The sequence below is a fragment of the Euprymna scolopes genome, chromosome 30 (assembly GCF_053919585.1).
Source record: "Euprymna scolopes isolate OS-2025 chromosome 30, ASM5391958v1, whole genome shotgun sequence".
Classification (NCBI taxonomy): Eukaryota; Metazoa; Mollusca; class Cephalopoda; order Sepiida; family Sepiolidae; genus Euprymna; species Euprymna scolopes.
The window spans coordinates 77,705,545-77,726,748 of record NC_136511.1 but is presented as its reverse complement, the minus strand read 5'-3'; the positions used below and the strand labels follow the sequence as shown (position 1 = coordinate 77,726,748).

Here is a 21,204-nt window from a genome sequence, read left to right as displayed (position 1 = left end):
GCTGCTGATATTTTCTCATATGCTCCATGTTGTACTAGGACTGACTTTCACTTCAGATCTGAAATGGAAGACTTGCATCCAATCTAGTGTTAAGGTTGCCAATAATGTTTAAACGTTGTGCTCAGAATACGAAATAAAATTCTGTATAATCTACAAATGGTTTTATGCTGTTGTTTTTCTTAAATATTACTAAATGAGGAATCATTCCAATTTAAAATCCATTTAGTGTTATGCATGTAACATTGTGGCACAGTCTTGTTAGATCATCGAAGTTAAGCAATGTTGAGCCTAGTCAGTACCAGATAGAAGACCATTTGAAAATACCAGATGCTGTATGCGGGAGAATGTTAGCATCTCCCTGCAAAAACCTAACCTCATCCTTTCTGACAGGAATATACAACAATTGGAGACTACTTGTGAATTTCATATTCACATGAAGCTTCCTTCTTTGGAAGTAGCCAGTTTAACCTGCTTCAGTACATAAAACTGAGAAAGGCACACTTGAAATGTGTTAACATTATGTGAATAAGCTAAATCAAAACAAAATGGTCATCAAATTTGACCTGATGTCGTGTTTATCTAAAAACGAAACTAATTTTTACTCTAAATCATTACTCTTTTAGTAATACTTATTAATATAAATTAATATTTAACAAAAACAATATTAAACCATTTTTATTTCTTACTCTGAATTTTTTTTTTTGCATTATTTTTTGTCCCTGACCCTGACCTTTGAAATATTACCAGGTTGCCATAAAAAACAGTTGGATCATTTGACTGCTCCAGAAAGTACCTAACTCCAGGTTATGTTTAACTGTAGTTAAAAGAACAAATATTATCATAGCCAATAGTTATTTTTCAGCCTACCTGGATCATTTATTTGTGTTAAGTATTTTTTAATTCTTTGTATAACCTTTCAAAAGTTCAATCTTTTTTACAACTTTTGCTGGCAAGATGGCCACTGGCGACGTAATGCTCACACTTTTTTGACATCTTTTAAATTTTTTCTTTTAATCACAGCTAATAACTGTCACCAATCATGCGAAAAAGTAATGTTCAACTGAACTGTATTTTTTTACTGATAGTAAAAATATATATTACACAAAAATGTGTAATGATAGTTTTGAATGATTATCGAGACGTCGCGTGATTATCTAATGTCAGCCATGTTTTTTTTTCTCATTCTTATTTAAGAGTTGACTCTAGCTATATATTAAACTAAAAAAAAAAATGTGTTAAAATAAATTAAAACACAAAAAAAAACTTACCCAGATAGGTAGAAGAGTAACTTATCTTGCCTTTGGTAACATTTATTTGTTGTATTGTGCTTACCTTCTAAGTGAGGACTATAATTTAAAGTTTTCAAAGTGTTCATTTAATACCGGGATGTTTCATTTTGGAATAGGAGAATATCATGTATCATTCAATCAAAAAGGTAGGAAGATGTCTGGGGAGGGCTTATTTTTTGTTTTGAGGAATGAAAGGTGAATGCTATGTCAATGAATTTACAGATCAGTTACAAAGGGTGGGGTCTCAATATAAGTACTCTGTGTGTAAATTTACGTGGTATAGAATGGGGATGGTGGAAGGACTTAATAATTAGGGGGAAAATTGGGAACTATTTCGTCTGTAGGTGATTGCAATGGTGATGATGTCACTCCTAGGATTATTCTGTTAGCTACAATTAAACATACTCTTAACACTGAATACAATCCTCAACCTAAGAGTTAGATCTGTTCTTAGAGTACTGCTGCCACATCTGCTGAGAATACTGCTTGTGCCAAAGTAAAGTTCAAAATCGAATTTGAAATATAGTGGAAGATGATCTCTTGTGGGTCACTTGAACATCACTCATTCCCATCTCATTAGGTATAAAACAGCTCCAACCTGTATACCAAACCAGGAGGCTTATACAATAAGCCACATTTTGACAAGTTTTTTAGTCTTAAAATGAATTCACCAAAAGTATTACAAAGAAACAAACCCTAAAGAAATATTCCTCCAAGTAAAACCTAAAATACTTGAATATATAAGAGAAGCTAGTTTATACAACAAAAACTAAGATAGAAATAATGACAAATATATAACAGACCACACTACCTACTTTGAGATGCTGAAATACTTCAAGATTCCTACCCAAACCAAGAGCATCTGACTCGAGACTCTTTAAAAGTCACTTGAAACTATTTTCGGCATAAAATGGGAAACAAGGTTGAAATGCCATTAAACAAAACAAACAACCCCTTTCTCATGTCAAGAGATATTGTTAGTTTCTTCATATTCTATTATTTTTAAGGCAAGTGCTCGATTGAGTTTCAATCTCTTGTTCCTCTATTTAAGATATTCCCTACAAAAACTCATCTTCTTACCACTATTGCAAACAACTTTCCTTTTTTTGTGTGCCTAATATATATATATATATATATATATATATATATATATATATATGTGTGTGTGTATATATATATATATATATATATATATATATATAATATACACACACACGCGCGCTAAAAAATGGCCGGTTGGGTCACTCATTCAGCTCGGGTTAGATCGTTTAGATCAAGAAAAGGTGAGTTTGCAAGGCTAGTTGTATTTTAATAAAGACAAAATCCCCTATTCTTTATATAAGCAACTTGATAGATTAAATGTCATTCTGATAGTTCCATTTTCATTAGGAATGTATTGGACAGTTTTAAGAATTTAGGACGAAGAAAATGGATAAACAAAATACCTTTTGAAAAAACAAGTGATTTATTTGGATGCTACATAAAGAGTGATATCAGAAATGGAAGTGAGTTTAAGATTACACGTAAAAAGTAGTTAGATTGGACAGTCTATAACTGAGTCTTAGGGCAGAGACAGACAAATGACAGTCATGGAAGCAATGGACTGGGAAAATGGACATAGTTTGGAAAAGAAAACTGTGTGCCACCTCGGAATCAACAACTCATACATGTAAATATGAAACAACTTGGTTGTTTAAGTTTTTCATGAGACACGTGGCCACATTTCAGGAGCATGTCAGAACAGATGAAAATGGTTGTGGTTCAAGGTATTCTGTTCTTTGTCCAGCACAGTGTAAAAGATGTTTATCCGTCCTTCTGTTTATAGACCGTTTAGTATATCGACACATACAGATAACCATTATACACACATCAACAAGAGAAACATTTATACACTAGATAAGATATTGGAAGACATCACACACATTAAATAAACGACCGTTAACAAGTAAAGTAACTCATTATGTACATCGCACATATATACGCTCGTTATACACCCCAATTTACAACACTAAAAGACTAAAGAAAATAACAGAAAGGCTTAATAATTTAGATTTTTTGGACTAATGTTCTCATCTTGAGTGTTATTCTCATAATGCAAATACCTGTGGTGTAATGGATAAAGTACTAAGTAAAATTTAGTTCCTAGGTTGCAGGTTCAATCGCTACTGTGGGTGATACTAAAAATACAATTATGAATTATTTAAGACTTTCACTTGGTTATTGCTGACAGAATAGGAGCATGCTACACCTGTGAATTAAAGGATTCTGTACCGGTTCCAGAGTTAGACAAGATACACCTGAAAATGATTGGAGATTACATCATCCAAAAACGTGTAAGAATAACACTCAAGATAAAAACGTACCGTTCGGTACGGACCCAACCATGGAAGATACGATAATAAAATAAACGTGGATTTATAAGACCAAAAAATTCAACCTTGATCGCCTTTCGGGGTCCGTGGTGCAGTGGATAGAGACGTTGAATCTCTACGGTTCCAGGTGGGAATTGTCTGAAGATAGTGGTTTCAATCCTACCCAAAGCCGGCCAGAGGCTTACTTGGCCAAAACGTGGTGAGACGACAACAACTCTGGATGGCAGTAATTGCTGAGAATGCAGTTAGGAGGTTCGAAGTTCCTATCCCGTCGCGGTTACCACCTGACGAAGGCCAAAGGAATAGTTGACCGAAATGTTGTGAAACAACACTTAAGAAAGATGAGGATAATAAAAATTAAGATAAAAACAGTCTGAATAATTCAAATAATACTAATTAAGGTGAATTTATTTATTTTTTTTTTTTAAATAACTCAATTCTGAAACCAAGAAATTATTTAACATACTAGCAGGGAGACTTGATGTTGCCCAGGATTGAATAATCACTAAGGCTATGACAACAGCATATTCTTTTCATTGTTTTGACTGTCGAGTATATATCTGACACAGTTAATCAACCGAGAACCACATCACTTTATATAAAAGCATACAAGATATCAACAGATACACACTCGAGAATCCAAACAATGAAAAGAATTAGCTGTTGTCATAGCCCTAATGATCACCAACGAATGTTTCACGCTCCTATATTTTTAATGTCATCGAAATCTGTGAAATCACCCAATCAAATCTGTTGATTGCCTGCTCTAGTTGGGAACTCGTCACAGTGCACCAGGAGGAAGATTCACATATCTCCCTAAAGTGACTTAGTCCACAACACATTGTAGTCTACATTGCACTGTAGAGAACTTACTGTTGATTTTATAGAATTTTTATATATAATGGCTTCAATTTAAGTTTAAAATGCAAAAATCAAATATGTGCCAATTGTGCTATAAACAGAAGCATTCATTTCAAACGTGCCCCTGTCATATCAAAGAACCTACTGTTGATTTGATGTCTGGCTATGCGGTGATAATGGCTTGAATTTAAGTTTAAAAGGAAGAAGTCAAGTATCATGGTGCAATTGTACTTGAAAGAAAAACATTTATTTTGAACACGCCTTTGTCATATCAAAGAGCCCACAGTTGATTTTATATGTCTGACCTTTCAGCTTCTGTGGTAATAAAACTTCTCAAATGCACTTGTGATGTTAGGCTGTGTAAGATGTTAACTTTGATCAAAATCGCCTGTTCCTTCTTTTATCAGATTATTTTGATTATCGATACTTATCAAAGACATTCCAATATAAAAACCTATCTAAGAACACTGCCGTGTGAAATTTCATAAAAATCAGCCCAGCCATTTTCGAGTCCATACGGAACACACACATATTCAGATACTATTACTTTTATATAATAGTAGAGATATCTTATTTTGTCTGATTAAAATGTGTTAAAAAAAAAAACTAATTAAACAAACGTTGATTAACTGTTTTAGTTTAATAATCGATTTTTATGGGTATTTGTCAAGGTTTGCATCAGTTGCAACGGTTTTTCTTTCTGACCCCTCTGTCTTTATTTTTTATTTTTTTTTATTTTTATTTTTTTTTTTTGCTTTACTTGATGCTATCTCTCCATTCGTTGTACTGACATTGGTCGAAATGGTAACAAGGGCAGTGTGTCGCTACCATTCTTTATAGTTTTATTGGCTGTTTGCTAGTCTCAGTGAAGGTTCTTGGAGAGGTGGAACACTAAAATCAATAGATTCTACCGATTCCACAGACTTATCTTACCTACTCGGTCGGCCTGCCTGTTGATAGCTGCCTTGGCACTGGTTCTTTTACACGCCGATTCCTCTCCCTTTTGTGTGCTTGTCGAAAGAGAGGAACGGGCAATGACACATGCAGAATTGCATCACAGTGGCTCGACGATTGTGTAATAACATTTGTTCAATAATCAACATCCTGATCTTAGTTAAATTAAGGACTAGCAAGGTGACCCGACATTGCTCGAGATTGAATGAGGGAAACTATGCTCATAACACTATATCACTTTCTTTGGGAACGGATTAGTAAATCGCCAACTGTCTAAGACGCTCCTACTGGGGAATGCTAATGAAGCTGTTCAGGCGATTTTAGAGACCAGGTTGGTGCTTCTCCAGGATGCGGGTTTACTACCCCCCCCCCCCAAAAAAAAAACACACTTTTTAGGCATTGTGCCAAATTATATTTTGTGGGAAGTTTATAAAAATTAGAAGATATAATTGAGACTCTTTCTGAGTTTGATCCCTATGGACTCTGAAATGATTGGGCCGACTTTTAAATTTCACACAAATGTACTTTGTGTCTGGGAGTGTTCTTGGTTAGGTTTTCTAGTGGAATGCCTCTGATAAGTATCAAAAATTGATAATCAAAAAAATGCAATTAAAGAAAGAAAAGTCTGATTGTGATCAAAGTTAACACCCTTATACAGCTTAGCATTGTAAGTGCATTTGAGAAGTTTATCACTGCACAAGCCGAATGATCCAGTGTATAAAATCAACAGTTAATTCTTTGATAATATAAGGACATGTTTCTATTTAGTGCAACAATTGAACCATCATACTCGACTTTTTCATTTTAAACTTTAATTCAAGCCACTATATAAAAATAAATTTATAAAATCAACACTAGGTTCTCTACAGTGCAATGTAGACTACAATTATTGTGGACTAAGTCACTACAGGGAGACATGTGGAGCTTCCTTTTGGTGTACTGTGATTAGTCCCAGACTAGAATAGGCAATCAATCGGTTTGATTGAAAATGGGTGATTTCACCGCTTTCGATGACAACATATTGGAAGTGTAGAAAAATGTTGATCCTCATTCAATCCTGGAGAACGTAGAATCTCCCTGCTAGTATATAGTGTGTACAGTGTACACTATATTTTCCCTCCTTTAATGTACTAGCCTGCGTACGATATGAAAATAACAATGAGATCTTAATTATAAACAATTAAATCAAAAGCAATTAGATTTGAAAGAAAATCATTAAATGGTTTTAAGGCCAGGGTTCAGTGTTTAGATTGTAGAATTCATAAATACTGCAGTTGCAGACATTTCATGCCCAATATTTTTTTTGACTACGCTCATGTTACAGTGGTGTATAATTGTTCTGCATCAAATGTCGGACTGCAGAGTCGGTAGAATAAATGCGCAACTCCAGTTCCGACTTCAATGTTTAGAATAATCCATCTTCTAGCGTAGAATTATTCTTTGAGTAATCTAATATATAAAAGGCTATATGTCTGTCTCCATATTTTCAAACTCTATCTCTTCCAAAACTAAAAGTCGTAGAGCAACGCTAAGGGTCTCAAATGATTAGATTTTTTATGGACCGTTCTTTTATGGCGTATAACTGGTTAAAATAGTTTTGAAGAGATCAAAAATAAGTGAAATTGAAACAAATTGTTATACATTTTGTACATTTATCTTTATTTTTAATTTTCAATCAGCTCATATGCATGTCACGTTGGTACAGTGGTAACGTCAACAGCTTTGAATGCTACAATTTTGCTATCAGTTGTGATTCTAGCTGATGGCGCCCAAATACTTTTTTATTATTTTGAAAATCACGACACAATAATATATACGAAATCTGAACAAATTAAAATATCGTATTTAAGCGTATTTTACAACTGTGTAAACCCTTTAGTCTAATTTATCAAACTATATCTGTGTGTCTGTCTCCATTTTTTTTTTTTTTTTTTTTTTTTTTTTTCTTTCCAAACTGCATCTGCTCAGAGACGCATGGTCAGAGCGACACAAGGCAGATCAAATGGTTGCATTTTTTGTGGACCATTCTTCTCTGGGTTTTTACTTAGTAAAAATAGCTGTTATGGGATCAAAATTGAAAATATTGGAACTTAGCCGATCTGATTCCGGTTGATTACGCCCAAGTCACTTTTTTTTTTTCTTTTTTTTCTTTTCACTTTGAAATCACTGTATTGAGCAAAATATGATATAGATTATTGATAGAAAATTTACTCTATAATAAATACAAAATCTGTAAAATCGAAAATGCCATATTTAATCATATTTTACTACCAGGCAAGTCTAGGTGCCTAGCTAGTAATTTAAATATTTATATATATTATTAGTAGTGTGTTGATTAATGTTTTCCCTTTGACCTATTGTTTCATTAACAAAACAAAGCTTTTTTTTCTCGTTTTTTCTTTTTCTTTTTTCTTTTTTCTCTTTTTTTTTTTACCCTTTAAAATAATTTTGAACAGGTCTCTTTTCTCGTTTCCCTTTTCTTGTTTCTCTTTTCTTGTTTCTCTTTTCTTGTTTCTCGTTTCTTGTTTCTCTTTTCTTGTTTCTCGTTTCTCTTTTCTCGTTTCTCTTTTCTTGTTTCTCTTTTCTTGTTTCTCTTTTCTTGTTTCTCTTTTCTTGTTTCTCTTTTCTTGTTTCTCTTTTCTTGTTTCTATTTTCTCGTTTCTATTTTCTCGTTTCTATTTTCTCGTTTCTATTTTCTCGTTTCTCTTTTCTCGTTTCTCTTTTCTCGTTTCTCTTTTCTCGTTTCCCGTTTCTCTTTTCCCGTTTCTCTTTTCCCGTTTCTCTTTTCCCGTTTCTCTTTTCCCGTTTCTCTTTTCTCGTTTCTCTTTTCTTGTTTCCCGTTTCTCTTTTCTCTTTTCCCGTTTCTCTTTTCCCGTTTCTCTTTTCCCGTTTCTCTTTTCTTGTTTCTCTTTTCTCGTTTCTCTTTTCTTGTTTCTCTTTTCTCTTTTCTCTTTTCTCGTTTCTCTTTTATCGTTTCCCGTTTCTCGTTTCCCGTTTCTCTTTTCTCTTTTCCCGTTTCTCTTTTCTCTTTCTCTTTTCTTGTTTCTTTTCTCTTTTTTTTTTTTTTTTTGGCTTAAGCACCCCTTTATATTTAACTAGCAGAGTTACTTGAAGTTCATAAAAAATAAATAGAAGTGTGTGTGTGTAACATCTTTATATTAAAATTGCTTTCCCTCCCTTTCTTTAGCCGTCTCTTGATCTTTTTCTATTTCCACAATCTCAATTTTCTGTCTGTCCTCCTCAATCTCAGCTGTCAACTTTGCTCAACCCATTCCTATCTCTTGTTTTAATTTGTTCAAAATAAAAATGATATAATCCATTGACTGTAGCTACTGCTTAAAAAAATTTCCCCTACTAAATTTTAAATATTATATATCCAAACCAACACCGATCAAAAAAAAAAAAAAAAAAAAAAAAAGTGTGTGTGTATGTATATATATATATATATATATATATATATATATATTGCACGGGTGTTTGATAATTAGAGTAATTTCAGACGTTTAGCTGGACATATAAACATACACACAAACAACTGCCATTTATGTGATAGATTAAGAGAATTTGAGAATATTTTTATAAAATTACTATTCTAAATTCCCAGCGTTGCCCACGTGTTTAGAAGTGTGTGTTGAGCAAAAAAAAAAAAAAAAAAATTGATAGTGGGCAGGTAGGTAAACCCTGACATCTTTGCTGTTGTGTCTATCGCCAAACCAGAAGTGGTGAAGGTTTAAATTAAGGCTAGTCAATCGAAAACAGGAGATGACTTTCGAAAATATTGGCGAAAAAAACGACCCCTCCTTGTAGAAAAGTACACAATTGAGAGTGAAAGAATTAATGTTTTTAGCCAATTTTTCGATATTTATCATCCGAAGGGTCAAGCTTTAAAACGATACCGATCTTGTGAAAATCCGTCACTTCTGTCGAAAGTTTTAAGCAGAAATACATACATACATTTAAACAGACAGGTGAGATTTATATTATAGATAAGCATTTTGGAAGGTTTGAAATTGATCTTAAGTATCTCTCTGTATATGCATCACACACACACACAGTATTAATTATGATTCAAGTAACCAATATTTTATTATTCTATTTTTTTACTCAAAACTTCAAAAGAAATTTTAAAGACTGTTTCACTCATAATCGACCAACCAAAATTAAAATGTCAAATTCACATTTATGATTAGATATAGATGGATAAATACTGAGTGGAACGATAAAATTGTTGCCATAGAAAAGACATGATTCCATTTCTGTTTGATGAAAACCAGTTTTCTTTATTTTGTTGCAGACCATCTATTACTTGGCCAGATCTCAAGAGCGATAAGAGCATTCTATGTCTGAAATTGACACAATGTTCAATGAGCAAGATCGGAGATGTGCCGCTGTACAATTCATGCTCTCTACCTATCCAAGTTATGACAACAGGACCATTGCCAGCACCCTCAGAATGCATTGCTGGATTGCCACAAATAACAGGGACAGGTTCAGGGTGATAAGTTTCCGGTAATGGTTATGGTCTTTAATGTGGTTTCAAGTGAGAGCCACATCCTGCCACTTCACATCTTGAAAGTCAACACCAAAGTGTACCTGAATGTGTTGAAGAGTGTGATGATCCTTTGGTGCAATCAGGTGGCCGCTGGTAGACCCTGGGTGTAGCAGCAGGACTTGGCACCGGCTCACAAGTCCAAAGAGACCCAGGCTTGGCCTCAGGAGTGCTATGACGTCTCTCATTGCCCCCCCCCCTTCCTCCCTCAACCTGAACCCATTAGACTACTTTGGTTATACGTCAAGAACAACACCAAAGCAAACCTGATCGCTGTCATCCGCCGAGTATTTGCCGAACTCCTATTGGTGCTTGTGGAAAAGACATGCTGCCAGTTCTCTACCCGTGTCAAGGCGATGATTGAGGATGAAGGCGGCTACATTGAATAGATGTCAGCTCTACTACATAATCAAGTTACCTGAATTGATTTTTTTTTTTTTTCAATGAACGTTTTAATATAAAGATGTAGTGTTTTCTTTAGGGCAGCAAATTTATTGTTGCATCTTGTAGATATCTGTGTGTGTGTGTGTGTGTGTGTGTGTGTGTGTGTGTGTGTGTGTGTGTGTGTCTAATGTATATAAAGTAAATAAAAGAAAAATCTAATTTAATTTTTTTTATTTGTAATTTTGCCCAAACTGTTTTCTTTACATTTTTTACCGTATTATTTTTGTAAGGTGAAATTTTACTTTTAAATGAAATTATTTATATTCATTAGAAAAAGGTTATTTTTTTTCTCTGTATTTGTTTCAATTTGAAACATGGAAATATGTTTGTTTTTATTTGGAAAGTAGTTACTAAAAAGTACTTAAAGAAAGCAAGAAATAATTGGTGAACAAAGCGTATATTTAGTTTCAGTCGTAGGTTAAAACTACTTAGGATGTTCAGAATTCCTATGAATACCTGGATAATCAGGAAAGATTAAAGTGGATGGACATGCTGTTATTTTTTATTTTATTTTTTTCTGCAAATTTTTCGAATTTGTTCTTTCAACACACAAAAAAGAAAAGATGATGATGAAAGATGGGATTTTAAGACCTTTTACACAAATAGTCAATTCTTTGATTCTGCCGTCTGAAATTTGTAGCAAAAAAATTGGTAAGAAACTAAGTCTGTAGCCATAATCAGATGGAAAAAGTATGAAAAATGGGTGAACAGAATTTTCTTCCTGTATATTTCTTTTCTTTCTCTTAACAAAACTTTAAGTGACAAATATTTTAATGTGGATGTTTTGATTGGCTGAAAGTTATTAACATCTTATCTCTTGATATTTTTAAACATTACTTGCTTGTGTTGCTTATTAAATAAGGTTCTACAACGGTTTTGAGCATTAACATATACTTTTAAAGCAAAATTTTTTTAATAGAATAAGAATCCTTTAGATTATGAAAAATATCTAACAAGTAACTGATTTTTATATATATACTCATATTTACCCCTAAACAAGGTACATTACCACTGAGATGTGAAAAATACTGTAAATTAAGGAACCAAGCCTAACGGACACTTAGTAGGGAGTTGAGCAGTGAGATGTCCGTTCACATTACTGTTGTGTGGTGTGTTCACCTTAGCTATTGTTTCAACTAATTACAGAGTTGTCTTTCTTCCAAACTCTTACAAGACCACAGCAATTACATTTAAACTTCTGCCTGTTAGTACAGTAAGAAGCAGGAAACAGGGAGTAAATTCTAAAGTCCAGCAGTTTGAGAGAAGAAACTATTTGAAACTAAGTTAGACAAACCTAGAATAAACTGTGCAAAAACAAGTGTACATTATTTTTATTTATTTCTTTTTAAATTTAATCCTTGTTTCATATTAATTTTTTTCTTTTAATTTTCAGAACGCTTGGGGACAAAGCAGGTGAAGCAAAGGCCAGTGGAAATCTTGGAAACACTCTTAAAGTTTTGAACAAATTTGATGAGGCTATTGTCTGCTGTCAAAGACATCTTGACATTTCTCAAGAAATAGGAGACAAGGTAAGTTTTTTTTTGTTGTTTTTTTTTCAAGCCTGCTTGGCCATCCTCTACGTTCATCTTCAAATGTTTTCATACTTTACCTTTCTCAGACAAGCCACGATGTGGCCTGTATCAATATAGAACAAAACCTGTCTGCATGCTGCTACAGATTCCTTGTTAACAAAAGAACACTACTGATCCAGTATTAACGATTATAACAGTGCTATAGATCACACGATGATGAAAACAGATCGCTACAAATCCTGGGTCGATGATGATTAAGATACAATCTCAACAAGATGCTATCAATTCTAGATGAATTTTAAAATCATGAAACCTGATTTTGTGTAAACATGTAGCCTTATTGTTGACCACACTAATTTGATATTTGTAGCAACTGTGAACATGTAATTATAGGACAAACTATTATGGAGGATAGATCATATGTGTAACAATTTACACTGATAATGAAAGCATGATAAAGTGTAATGTAGATAGGAACTGTCGTTGCGGCGTGTAGGTGGGCACCGGGTCGTTGCGGCGTGTAGGTGGACACAGTGTCGTTGCGGGCGTGTAGGTGGGCACCGTGTCATTGCGGCGTGTAGGTGGGCACCGTGTCATTGCGGCGTGTAGGTGGGCACCGTGTCATTGCGGGCACGTAGGTGGGCACCGTGTCGTTGCGGCGTGTAGGTGGGCACCGTGTCGTTGCGGCGTGTAGGTGGGCACCGTGTCGTTGCGGCGTGTAGGTGGGCACCGGGTCGTTGCGGCGTGTAGGTGGGCACCGGGTCATTGCGGCGTGTAGGTGGGCACCGGGTCGTTGCGGCGTGTAGGTGGGCACCGGGTCGTTGCGGCGTGTAGGTGGGCACCGGGTCGTTGCGGCGTGTAGGTGGGCACCGTGTCGTTGCGGGCGCGTAGGTGGGCACCGTGTCGTTGCGGGCGCGTAGGTGGGCAACGTGTCGTTAAGCTACCATAAAAATATAGTAAATAAGTCACAGTGAATCTAACTTAATATAGATAAGCCACGACATGTGTGGGCTACTGTGAAGATGTAGTGACGTGGCATTGACACCATATAAATATGCAAAACATGTAATTAGCACTTATTTCATTTTGGGTTTTTTTTTTTTTTCCTTTTACAAAGAGTTTATCAACTATTCAGAAACAAGAGGTAAATCATTGAAAAAAGAAATCTGATATTGCCTATGTAAAACAAACAAAAAAAAAATCATCCCCTCAAAAAAATATGAAAGGATTATTTACCTGCCATTTTGTATTTTATTTTTAAGTGATTTACTCCTCTTTAACATTATTAAAAGCAGTTAGTGTTTTTTTGTTTGTTTTTGTTTTTTCTTTTTTTTCTCCTGAATTTTTAAATGTCTGACTAAAATCTTCTGTCATTGTTCCTATTTACTTTCCTCTCCAGGAGGGAAGAGTTAGACATAAGGTCAATCTTTAATTATGGGGGTTCCAGCCCTACCCCCGGAAAAGAGGCACTCTAGATTGAAACAAAGTAAAATTAGCCTCAGTTTAGAAGGATTTTTCCTTCACTGACAATAGACAGAACAAATGAATTACAGTATTGGTCAATTTTGCTGTTTTTATTAAAGAAAACTATCTTTGCATAAGCAAATACAAAAACGAGAATGGATAGTATTTAATATTGGTTCATTCGACCTGTATACCTATTTATCTTCTTCCCTCACAGTGGGAAGACAAGAACTAAAGTTGGGAAAGTGGAATTTGAAAAGTTAGCGTCCTAGGTGAAGTGTACTCTGGTTAAACGAAAATTGCTTGAGCAGCCCTGTTGGCATTTTCTGGTAGGAGTGCCTTGGGCGATTACCAATACTTTAACCCCCTTTTCTAATGGTGAGAAGATAGAGCCTGGGTGGTTGGTTGTCTTTAAACTGCAGAGTCATGCCTCAGACCAACGGAGAAATAGGCACACCAAGATGTCCAAGACTGTGCCAGTCTCATTTGAGTATAAAATAAACATCTGTGCATTAAAATGCATAATTATATAAGAATAAACATAAGAAAAATATAGTTGGGCATCACATTTCACAAAGAATGAAAAGTATTTTAAGACTCACAGAAATAAAAAAAAATTATTAGTGGACAAATCATTTTGGGCTAGTATATTTAGTTTTAGTAGTATGATGAAAATATTCAGGGTTTAAAAAAGAATGTTCAGATTGCCTATTGGATGAATGCTCGGGGTAATCAGAAGAGGTTTAAGTGGATAGACCTGGGTTTTGTTTTTTGCGTTTTTGTTTTCTGCTAATTTTTCTTAGCAGTTTGTTCAAGCTGGAGATGGAGCATTTTATCAGATGCCAAATATTCACCCATTATCTCGTATATTCCAAAGAAGAGATCTTTTTAAGATTTTAACCATCCCTTTAAGTTTAATTTCACTTAATAATTTATCCATTACACCATGTGCCATTGCCAACAAATCTCATGAATTTTGGGAGTCTCAAACTTATTCTTGATTTTAGATGTATAATTTTACTACTACTTATTCATATATCGCTACTTGTCACTGTGTATCGCTATCTGCCTATGTGTATCGCTACTTGCCACTATGATGATGCTTCCAAGAGGTCCGCCACAACAATTAAGTTGTTTGAAAATCCACAGATGATTTGTTTATAGTGGTGAAGACTTTTTGCAGAACCAACCACACTTTTTCATACAACTGCTAATCTCAGTCAGTGCAGTGGCTGCCACAAGATGGAGCAGACAGTAGACCTCGAGTTTTACATCAGTGTTCCTTCTCCTAGATGTATGTCTGAATGAAGACTGAGGATGAATTTCTACCGGTTGATTAAACACGCTTCCAGATACGAAACTGAAAATTTCTACATCCTGGTGTGGTACATACAATGCCTTGCATTCTCAAATAATCACTCGTGTGGTACTAGCCAGATTTATTGTTGCTTAACATTGTTGATCTGGTGAGATCCAGTATTTCAACATGATTAGCCTATATATAGAGGACGACCTCCAATCCGTAGTGGAATGGGGACAAAAATGGTTGGTCACATTCAATGCTGCTAAGACTAAGCTTGTTTCCTTCAATAACTACAAGAAACCTTCTCTACCACCAATAGCAATGGCCAAGAACACATTGCCTGAAAGTACTTCTTTTAGACTCCTCGGCCTAACGTTTACAGGGAATATGAACTGGAATAGATACATTGAGAGCATTGCCAAGGCTGCTGCAAGGAAGGTTGGCTCCCTCTACCGTGCTAGAAAACTACTTACGCCTGCCAGTATCCTATACCTCTATAAGGCAACCATTCGCCCATGTATGGAGTACTGTTGTCACATCTGGGCTGGTGCATCTGCTGCTTGTCTCTCGCTCCTGGACAGGGTTCAAAAAAGAGTCGCCAACCTGATAGGTCCTGAACTGTCATCTAGGCTTCAACCTCTGTCCCATCGACGAGATGTTGCATCCCTCTGCCTGTTCTACAAATACTTTAATGGTGAATGCTCTGACGAACTGCAAACACTTGTACATCCCCGACGTAACTACCCCCGACAAACCCGACAAGCTACTAAGTCTCATCCCTTTTCAGTAGAGATCCCTAGGTGCAAGAAAGCCTTTTACTCCAATAGTTTCTTCCCCAGAACTGCGGGTCTTTGGAACTCCCTTCCGGGATTCTGCTTTCCCAACTACAATGATATGCAGAAGTTCAAGTGTAATGTTAACAAACATCTTTCTACTCTTCTCCCTTCATAATGACCCCGCTAATTAATTCCCTAATAGTAGCCCCCTGCTTCAAAGTGGCACTGTGCCTTGTTTGGGGTGAAAATTGAATAAAAAAAATAAAAAAAAATATATACTTACTATGATAACTATATATCACTACGTGTCAATGTATATAAGTTTTGTTTTTTAAAGCGAAAGTAATTGTTCACCAAATTTAAAATCCTGTGTTTAGTAATTCATGAAGTTTAGAAAGTTGCCGACCGTCAGTCCAGAAGATTCTGCAAACTCTGCTGAGTTTTATAGAAAGAAGACTTTGATTCAAACTTTGAGTTTTGTAGAAAGCAAGTGTGTGCTTTTATCGTTAAATCTTGATAAGAGTTCTTTATCAATAAAATCTGATTTTTATAATTCAACTGAATATCAATGTTTTTTTTTTTTTATCGTTTTAAATTTAACATTTCCTGAGAAAAATTTGATTATTTCTTAAAAGTTTGATTAATCTCTTTTTCTCTCTCTTGATGCCATTTTTTTTTTTTCTTTTCTTGAATAAAAAAAAAAAATTCTCGTTATTTTCTGTATACTTCCTTTGATTTTATTACTTTATTTTAATGCTAGCAGGACTATCGGGTATTGCCTGGGAAATGGGGGATGTAACAAAACGTCTATACATACCTCTCTCTTCATCCTCCTTTGTTTTCTCCTTTCCGAACTTTCTTCTTCACCTAGCCGATTTTCTGGACATAGATACACATGCTTAACTCTAGTTAGCATAAAGGAAATAACTCTGTGAAAGAAATCTGTTACTTTTATTACAATGCAAGTATGGAAAAACTTATGTTGGACAAAGTCCCCTGCACAGAATCTATGACTCTACAAAATGGTACGATCTTCCTATATCCTTGCAGCACATTAAGATATATTTAGTTATTGTCAATTGAAAAGGTTATGCCCCTTATGACACGTCTGATTCAGATCAGTGATCCCCATAAAATACTTAAGTAAAGCACTGATGGCAAAAATAATAGAACACATTAACAACCAGGGTTTTATATATATATATATATATATATATATATATATATATACACACACACACACACACAGAGTCCCAATAAAATGCATACACTCTTTAAATTATCTCAACTTGCTACATGAATACGCTATACCACGTTCCCAAGAGATGTTTAGGAATAAAGAATGGCGCTTCCAGCAGGATGGAGCACTTCCCCACTATCATCATGACGTAAGAGCATATCTTGATAGTCATCTGCAAAACAGATAGTTAGGAGACGAAGAGGAAGTATGGAGTACTGTCCACGCTCACCGGATTTAAACCCCCTCCCCCACCACCTGGATTTTTCTCTTTTTTGATTCGATTCATCGCTTGTTGCAAGCTTCAAGTTGATTGTTAATCAGTCTTTATGATGCCGACAAATGTATACACGCTTTAAATTATCTTAACTTGCTACATGAATATACTATATCGTATATATATTTCATCCTCGTGACTTTGTAGTCCTTCCAGATATATATATATATATATATAGAGAGAGAGAGAGAGAGAACACTTTCTGTTTAAAACCAAGTAAAGATTCAAAAGGTCTGCCTTTTTTTGCTACACAGGCCACTTTGTCCTCTTTGTTATAGTTGTCTTCATGTGCGTTGACTCGGGCGCACAACGTTTATATTGTACCAGCAGGGGGTACCCAGCGTTGCCCGGCTGTTTGTAAGTGGGTTGTGGTTTTGGGTAAATCAAAACTCCGGAGGGGAGGGGGGGGTTAAAATAAAAAAAAAAGTTTTGGGGAGTAAATATGAGGATCGAACCCGAACCTTGGAGGCAAAGTTGGAAATTAGTGTGAAAAAAAAACTGGCGACGTTAACCATTGGGCCACCGCAAAATACTAACGGAAGCACGTTTGAATTTATTTGAGTATTAAAAACAGAATTGACATGTGGCCGCAATAAAAGTTAACTCTGCTGCTTCTATTTGACCTCATTAATGAGGTCAAATAGAAGTAGCGGACTTAACTTTTGCTGCGGGACAGCTTTTGGGTTTGTTTACCCAACTTTGGCTGGTTGGAAACCAGCTTCCCATTCCCAAGATGTTGGGGAGGGGGAAACCAGCTCCCCCATTGTCCAGATTGAATAGCAATTGTCTGATATAACAGGAGTTTGGCCCCAAGCTGATTGCTTTCTGGATGTTTCAGCAAAAGCCGAGAACATGACCCGTTTGAATTTAGTTTCACTGTATTTATACTAAAAAGAACCAACAGGGGACAAAGCGAACTAACGCAAATCTTATAAAAGTCAACGTAAATAAATCTAGACCCGACACGCATTCCCAAATCCTAGATATTATTATCTAAGGGCTATATAAACAGTTCTAAGCGATAGTACCCCCCCCCCCCCCGGGAGTGTCGGTGAAAAAAGCCTTTTCGAGACATACATAAAATGATCACACACATTTTGCCTTATATATATATATATATATACATATAGATATGCTGTGGATTCATATTTAGGTTTAATCAGTAATACGTGCCCCTTTCACACCTGTTTTAAACAGCTGGCCAGAAACAGAAATGATTTTCTAAATGTTTTCTACAGCACGTGACCCCATTCTCACCAAATTGTTTCCTTGAATTCCTTTCTCTTCTCTTTACCTTCAGGAAGAGGAATGGCATAAGGAGAGAGGGAGAGAAAAATATACTATGTCAGGAGAATAAGTAGGATGATCTGTTTGGGTCATTTCTATCGGGGGGGGGGTAATCGTGGGCGTTCAGAGGCAGTGTGTTCTGTCTGGCAAGTATGTACTGTACTTGCAATAACCCTTATCCCTGAGTGGCTTCCGGGCCTTGATAAATGGTGACCACCATGTAAAAAAAAAGGGGGGGTCTGGCATTATAGCTCAGTCATGATCCCATATCACACTAATGTTTACATGAAAACATTAAAAATTTTGTTTACTTTTTGATGACATTAAATGATATAAATGGCAATTAGACTCAAAAGAATGAATCTTTTATTCTAAATTTTGCATACTATTTTCTGAGGATATACCAATTTTTAAAAATTACCAACTTTGTAGAGGATTGTTAAGTATCTTTCAACTTTTAGCGAAACATACAAACATACACACAGACAATTTATCTTTATATTACAGACTTTTTTTAATCCTTTTTCTCGTTCTCTGGAAATGTTAACTTTACCATACTTCAAACGATTTCTAGTGGAGAGAGAAGGTAAAAGAATTTTATTCAACTAAAAAACTATATCTCGTCTCCTCTGGTAATTTACATATGAATTTGGAGTCTTTCTCTTTCTAACGGCCGTATATCTTTTTTTATTTCTTGAACCAAGCATTTTTTTTTAATTTTTAACATTCTTGTTATGCAAGAAGCTAATTTTAATGAATTTAAAAATAAGAATAAAGTCAAAATATCAGTCAATACTTTCAGTATATAAAAAAAAAGATAGGTATTATTGATTAATACTCTTTGCTAAATTTTTTCTACCCCCTCCCTCTAGAACGCACAGAATTTATCTCCTATAGCAACTTTTTATATCAATAAAATAGAAATAGGGGATCATTCAACATTAAATTTTACATGCAAGCATTTTCTTGGCTTTTTTTTTTTTTTTTTTTTTCAAGAAAAACAAAACGTATTTAAAGAGAATAAAAAGTAATATAAATAGTTTGTGATGCTAAAGTTTGGTGTGTCTTTCAGTTTGTTTTAAGAACAGCAATAGCCGACTTCTTTAAATCCTATCATGCATTTCTCAAAGGGAAGTTACTGTCTTAAATTTTTTAGCCAGGCAAAGGGACATAATTCTATATTTAAGACTCTTTGTTAGGTTTCAACCTCGCACTTAATATAAAGAACCTAGGTGAGTATGGGGGTGCAGTCTGGGGAAAATGGGGTAGCTGAAAAATTGAGGGTAGGTTGAGAAAGTCAGCATTTCAGATGTTTTTTGCCATTGGTAACTCACATACATGTAGAAACAAACATTCTTACATTCAGTATAATAATAAGTAACCTGATTGACTAAAAATGTCAGGACGTTGTTGTGGTCGTTCATTGATGTTTAGAAGTTCAATTCACACTACCTGCTAAAAACACTCCTATTGATGAATTTATCTCTCTCCCAAAACGAGATGTGGCACTATAGTGGGAAATTGGACTTGCCAAGCCAAAACCCCTAAGAAGGAGCACTTTAGCCTGCAAAAATTGCCTGTTATGTCAAGTCGTACGGGTATCTCAGCTGATTAGCAATAAACCACTTTTTCAAAGAGAGAAGGCAAAGCCTGGGAGGGTGGGCATCCAAGAACTGTACTGGACCGCCACCATTCTGTAATCAACAGGCTATTTCAGAAATTGCATAGACTATTGATTTTAGTGCCGAGAGAAAAAATTTCCCCATTGATTTTTATATGTTTATAATTGATGTGGTATATTACTATATCATTCGTACGTTTTCAATGTTTTCATTAATAATTACTATCAAATAGATATTTATGTAAAATAATCAGATAAGGGTCAAAATTTAAGCCAAATTTTAAAAAGGCTAAAGACAATTTTTGTAAAAAAGTATTTCATTGTGACATTTTCTTTGATAATTACAATCAAATATTTATGTAAAAAAGAAAAAAAATCAGAAAAAAGGTTAAATACACTTTTAGAATCCAAAATGCTAAAAAAGACAAAATTTAGCCTTAAAAAGGCCAAACAGGCAACCTTGCTTTCAACCACACTTGAACTTACAAGATAGAATATTTTTGGTTTTTGTTTATTTACAAAAAAGATTTGAAATGTTAATTAACCAGCTATACCAACAGATTTCCTCTTATCAGTAACTTTTTATTATTTTCCCACTGAATTCAGATCAATAGAAAATAATCACCAAAGCAGCTGTTTTTTCACTTTTTGCCTCGTTTTTATTTTATTTATTTATTTTTATTTTTTTTAGGTAAGTCTGAGTTTACTGATGGGCTAAGGTCAGATAACCATAGTCATAATAAAATTATTGCCAATAAAGATTCTTTCTTGTCTGTTTACAAGATCTGACATTGTTGAAGATAATATATTAAGAAAAGAAATATCTTGAGTGTGGGGAAAACAATTGATATAACCAAATAAGACTGACCATAGATAAATATAAAAATCAAGTCAGGAGTAACTATTTTCAGTTATTGCTTTCACATATAAAAGTAAAATCGACATATATTGTTGCGCAGTTGATTTTTCCTCAGCCAGAGAAAACTCGTAACCCTTTGTTTTTGTATAAAAATATAAAAGCTTTAATTTTCTATTTCTTTCTTTGACTCATGTGCCCAGCTAGAGACGGAGAGTGTGAACCGGGAGATGGGTGGATGGAGCCATGCTTGTGTAATGTCGATTGCCGGCTGACTGTAGGCTTTTCGTCCCTTTTGCCTTTTTCTCTGGGCTATATATGTGACCTGCTCCTCTGCAAGTGTACTTCACCTCGACAACTGCGTGCATCAAACAGTTAACTT

At 35.0% G+C, this 21,204-nt stretch overlaps 1 protein-coding gene across 3 annotated transcripts in view; it reads left to right on the top strand.

Moving 5' to 3' along the window:
- The window catches only part of LOC145254851 (G-protein-signaling modulator 2-like), a 635,388-nt gene that overhangs the window by 363,224 nt on the left and 250,960 nt on the right, over positions 1 to 21,204 (top strand). For all 3 annotated transcript variants that reach the window (XM_080113701.1, XM_080113700.1, XM_080113702.1), the window contains one exon: positions 11,863 to 11,998. In XM_080113701.1, the coding sequence (XP_079969827.1) occupies positions 11,863 to 11,998 (136 nt within the window). The remainder of the gene's footprint in view (positions 1 to 11,862; positions 11,999 to 21,204) is intronic.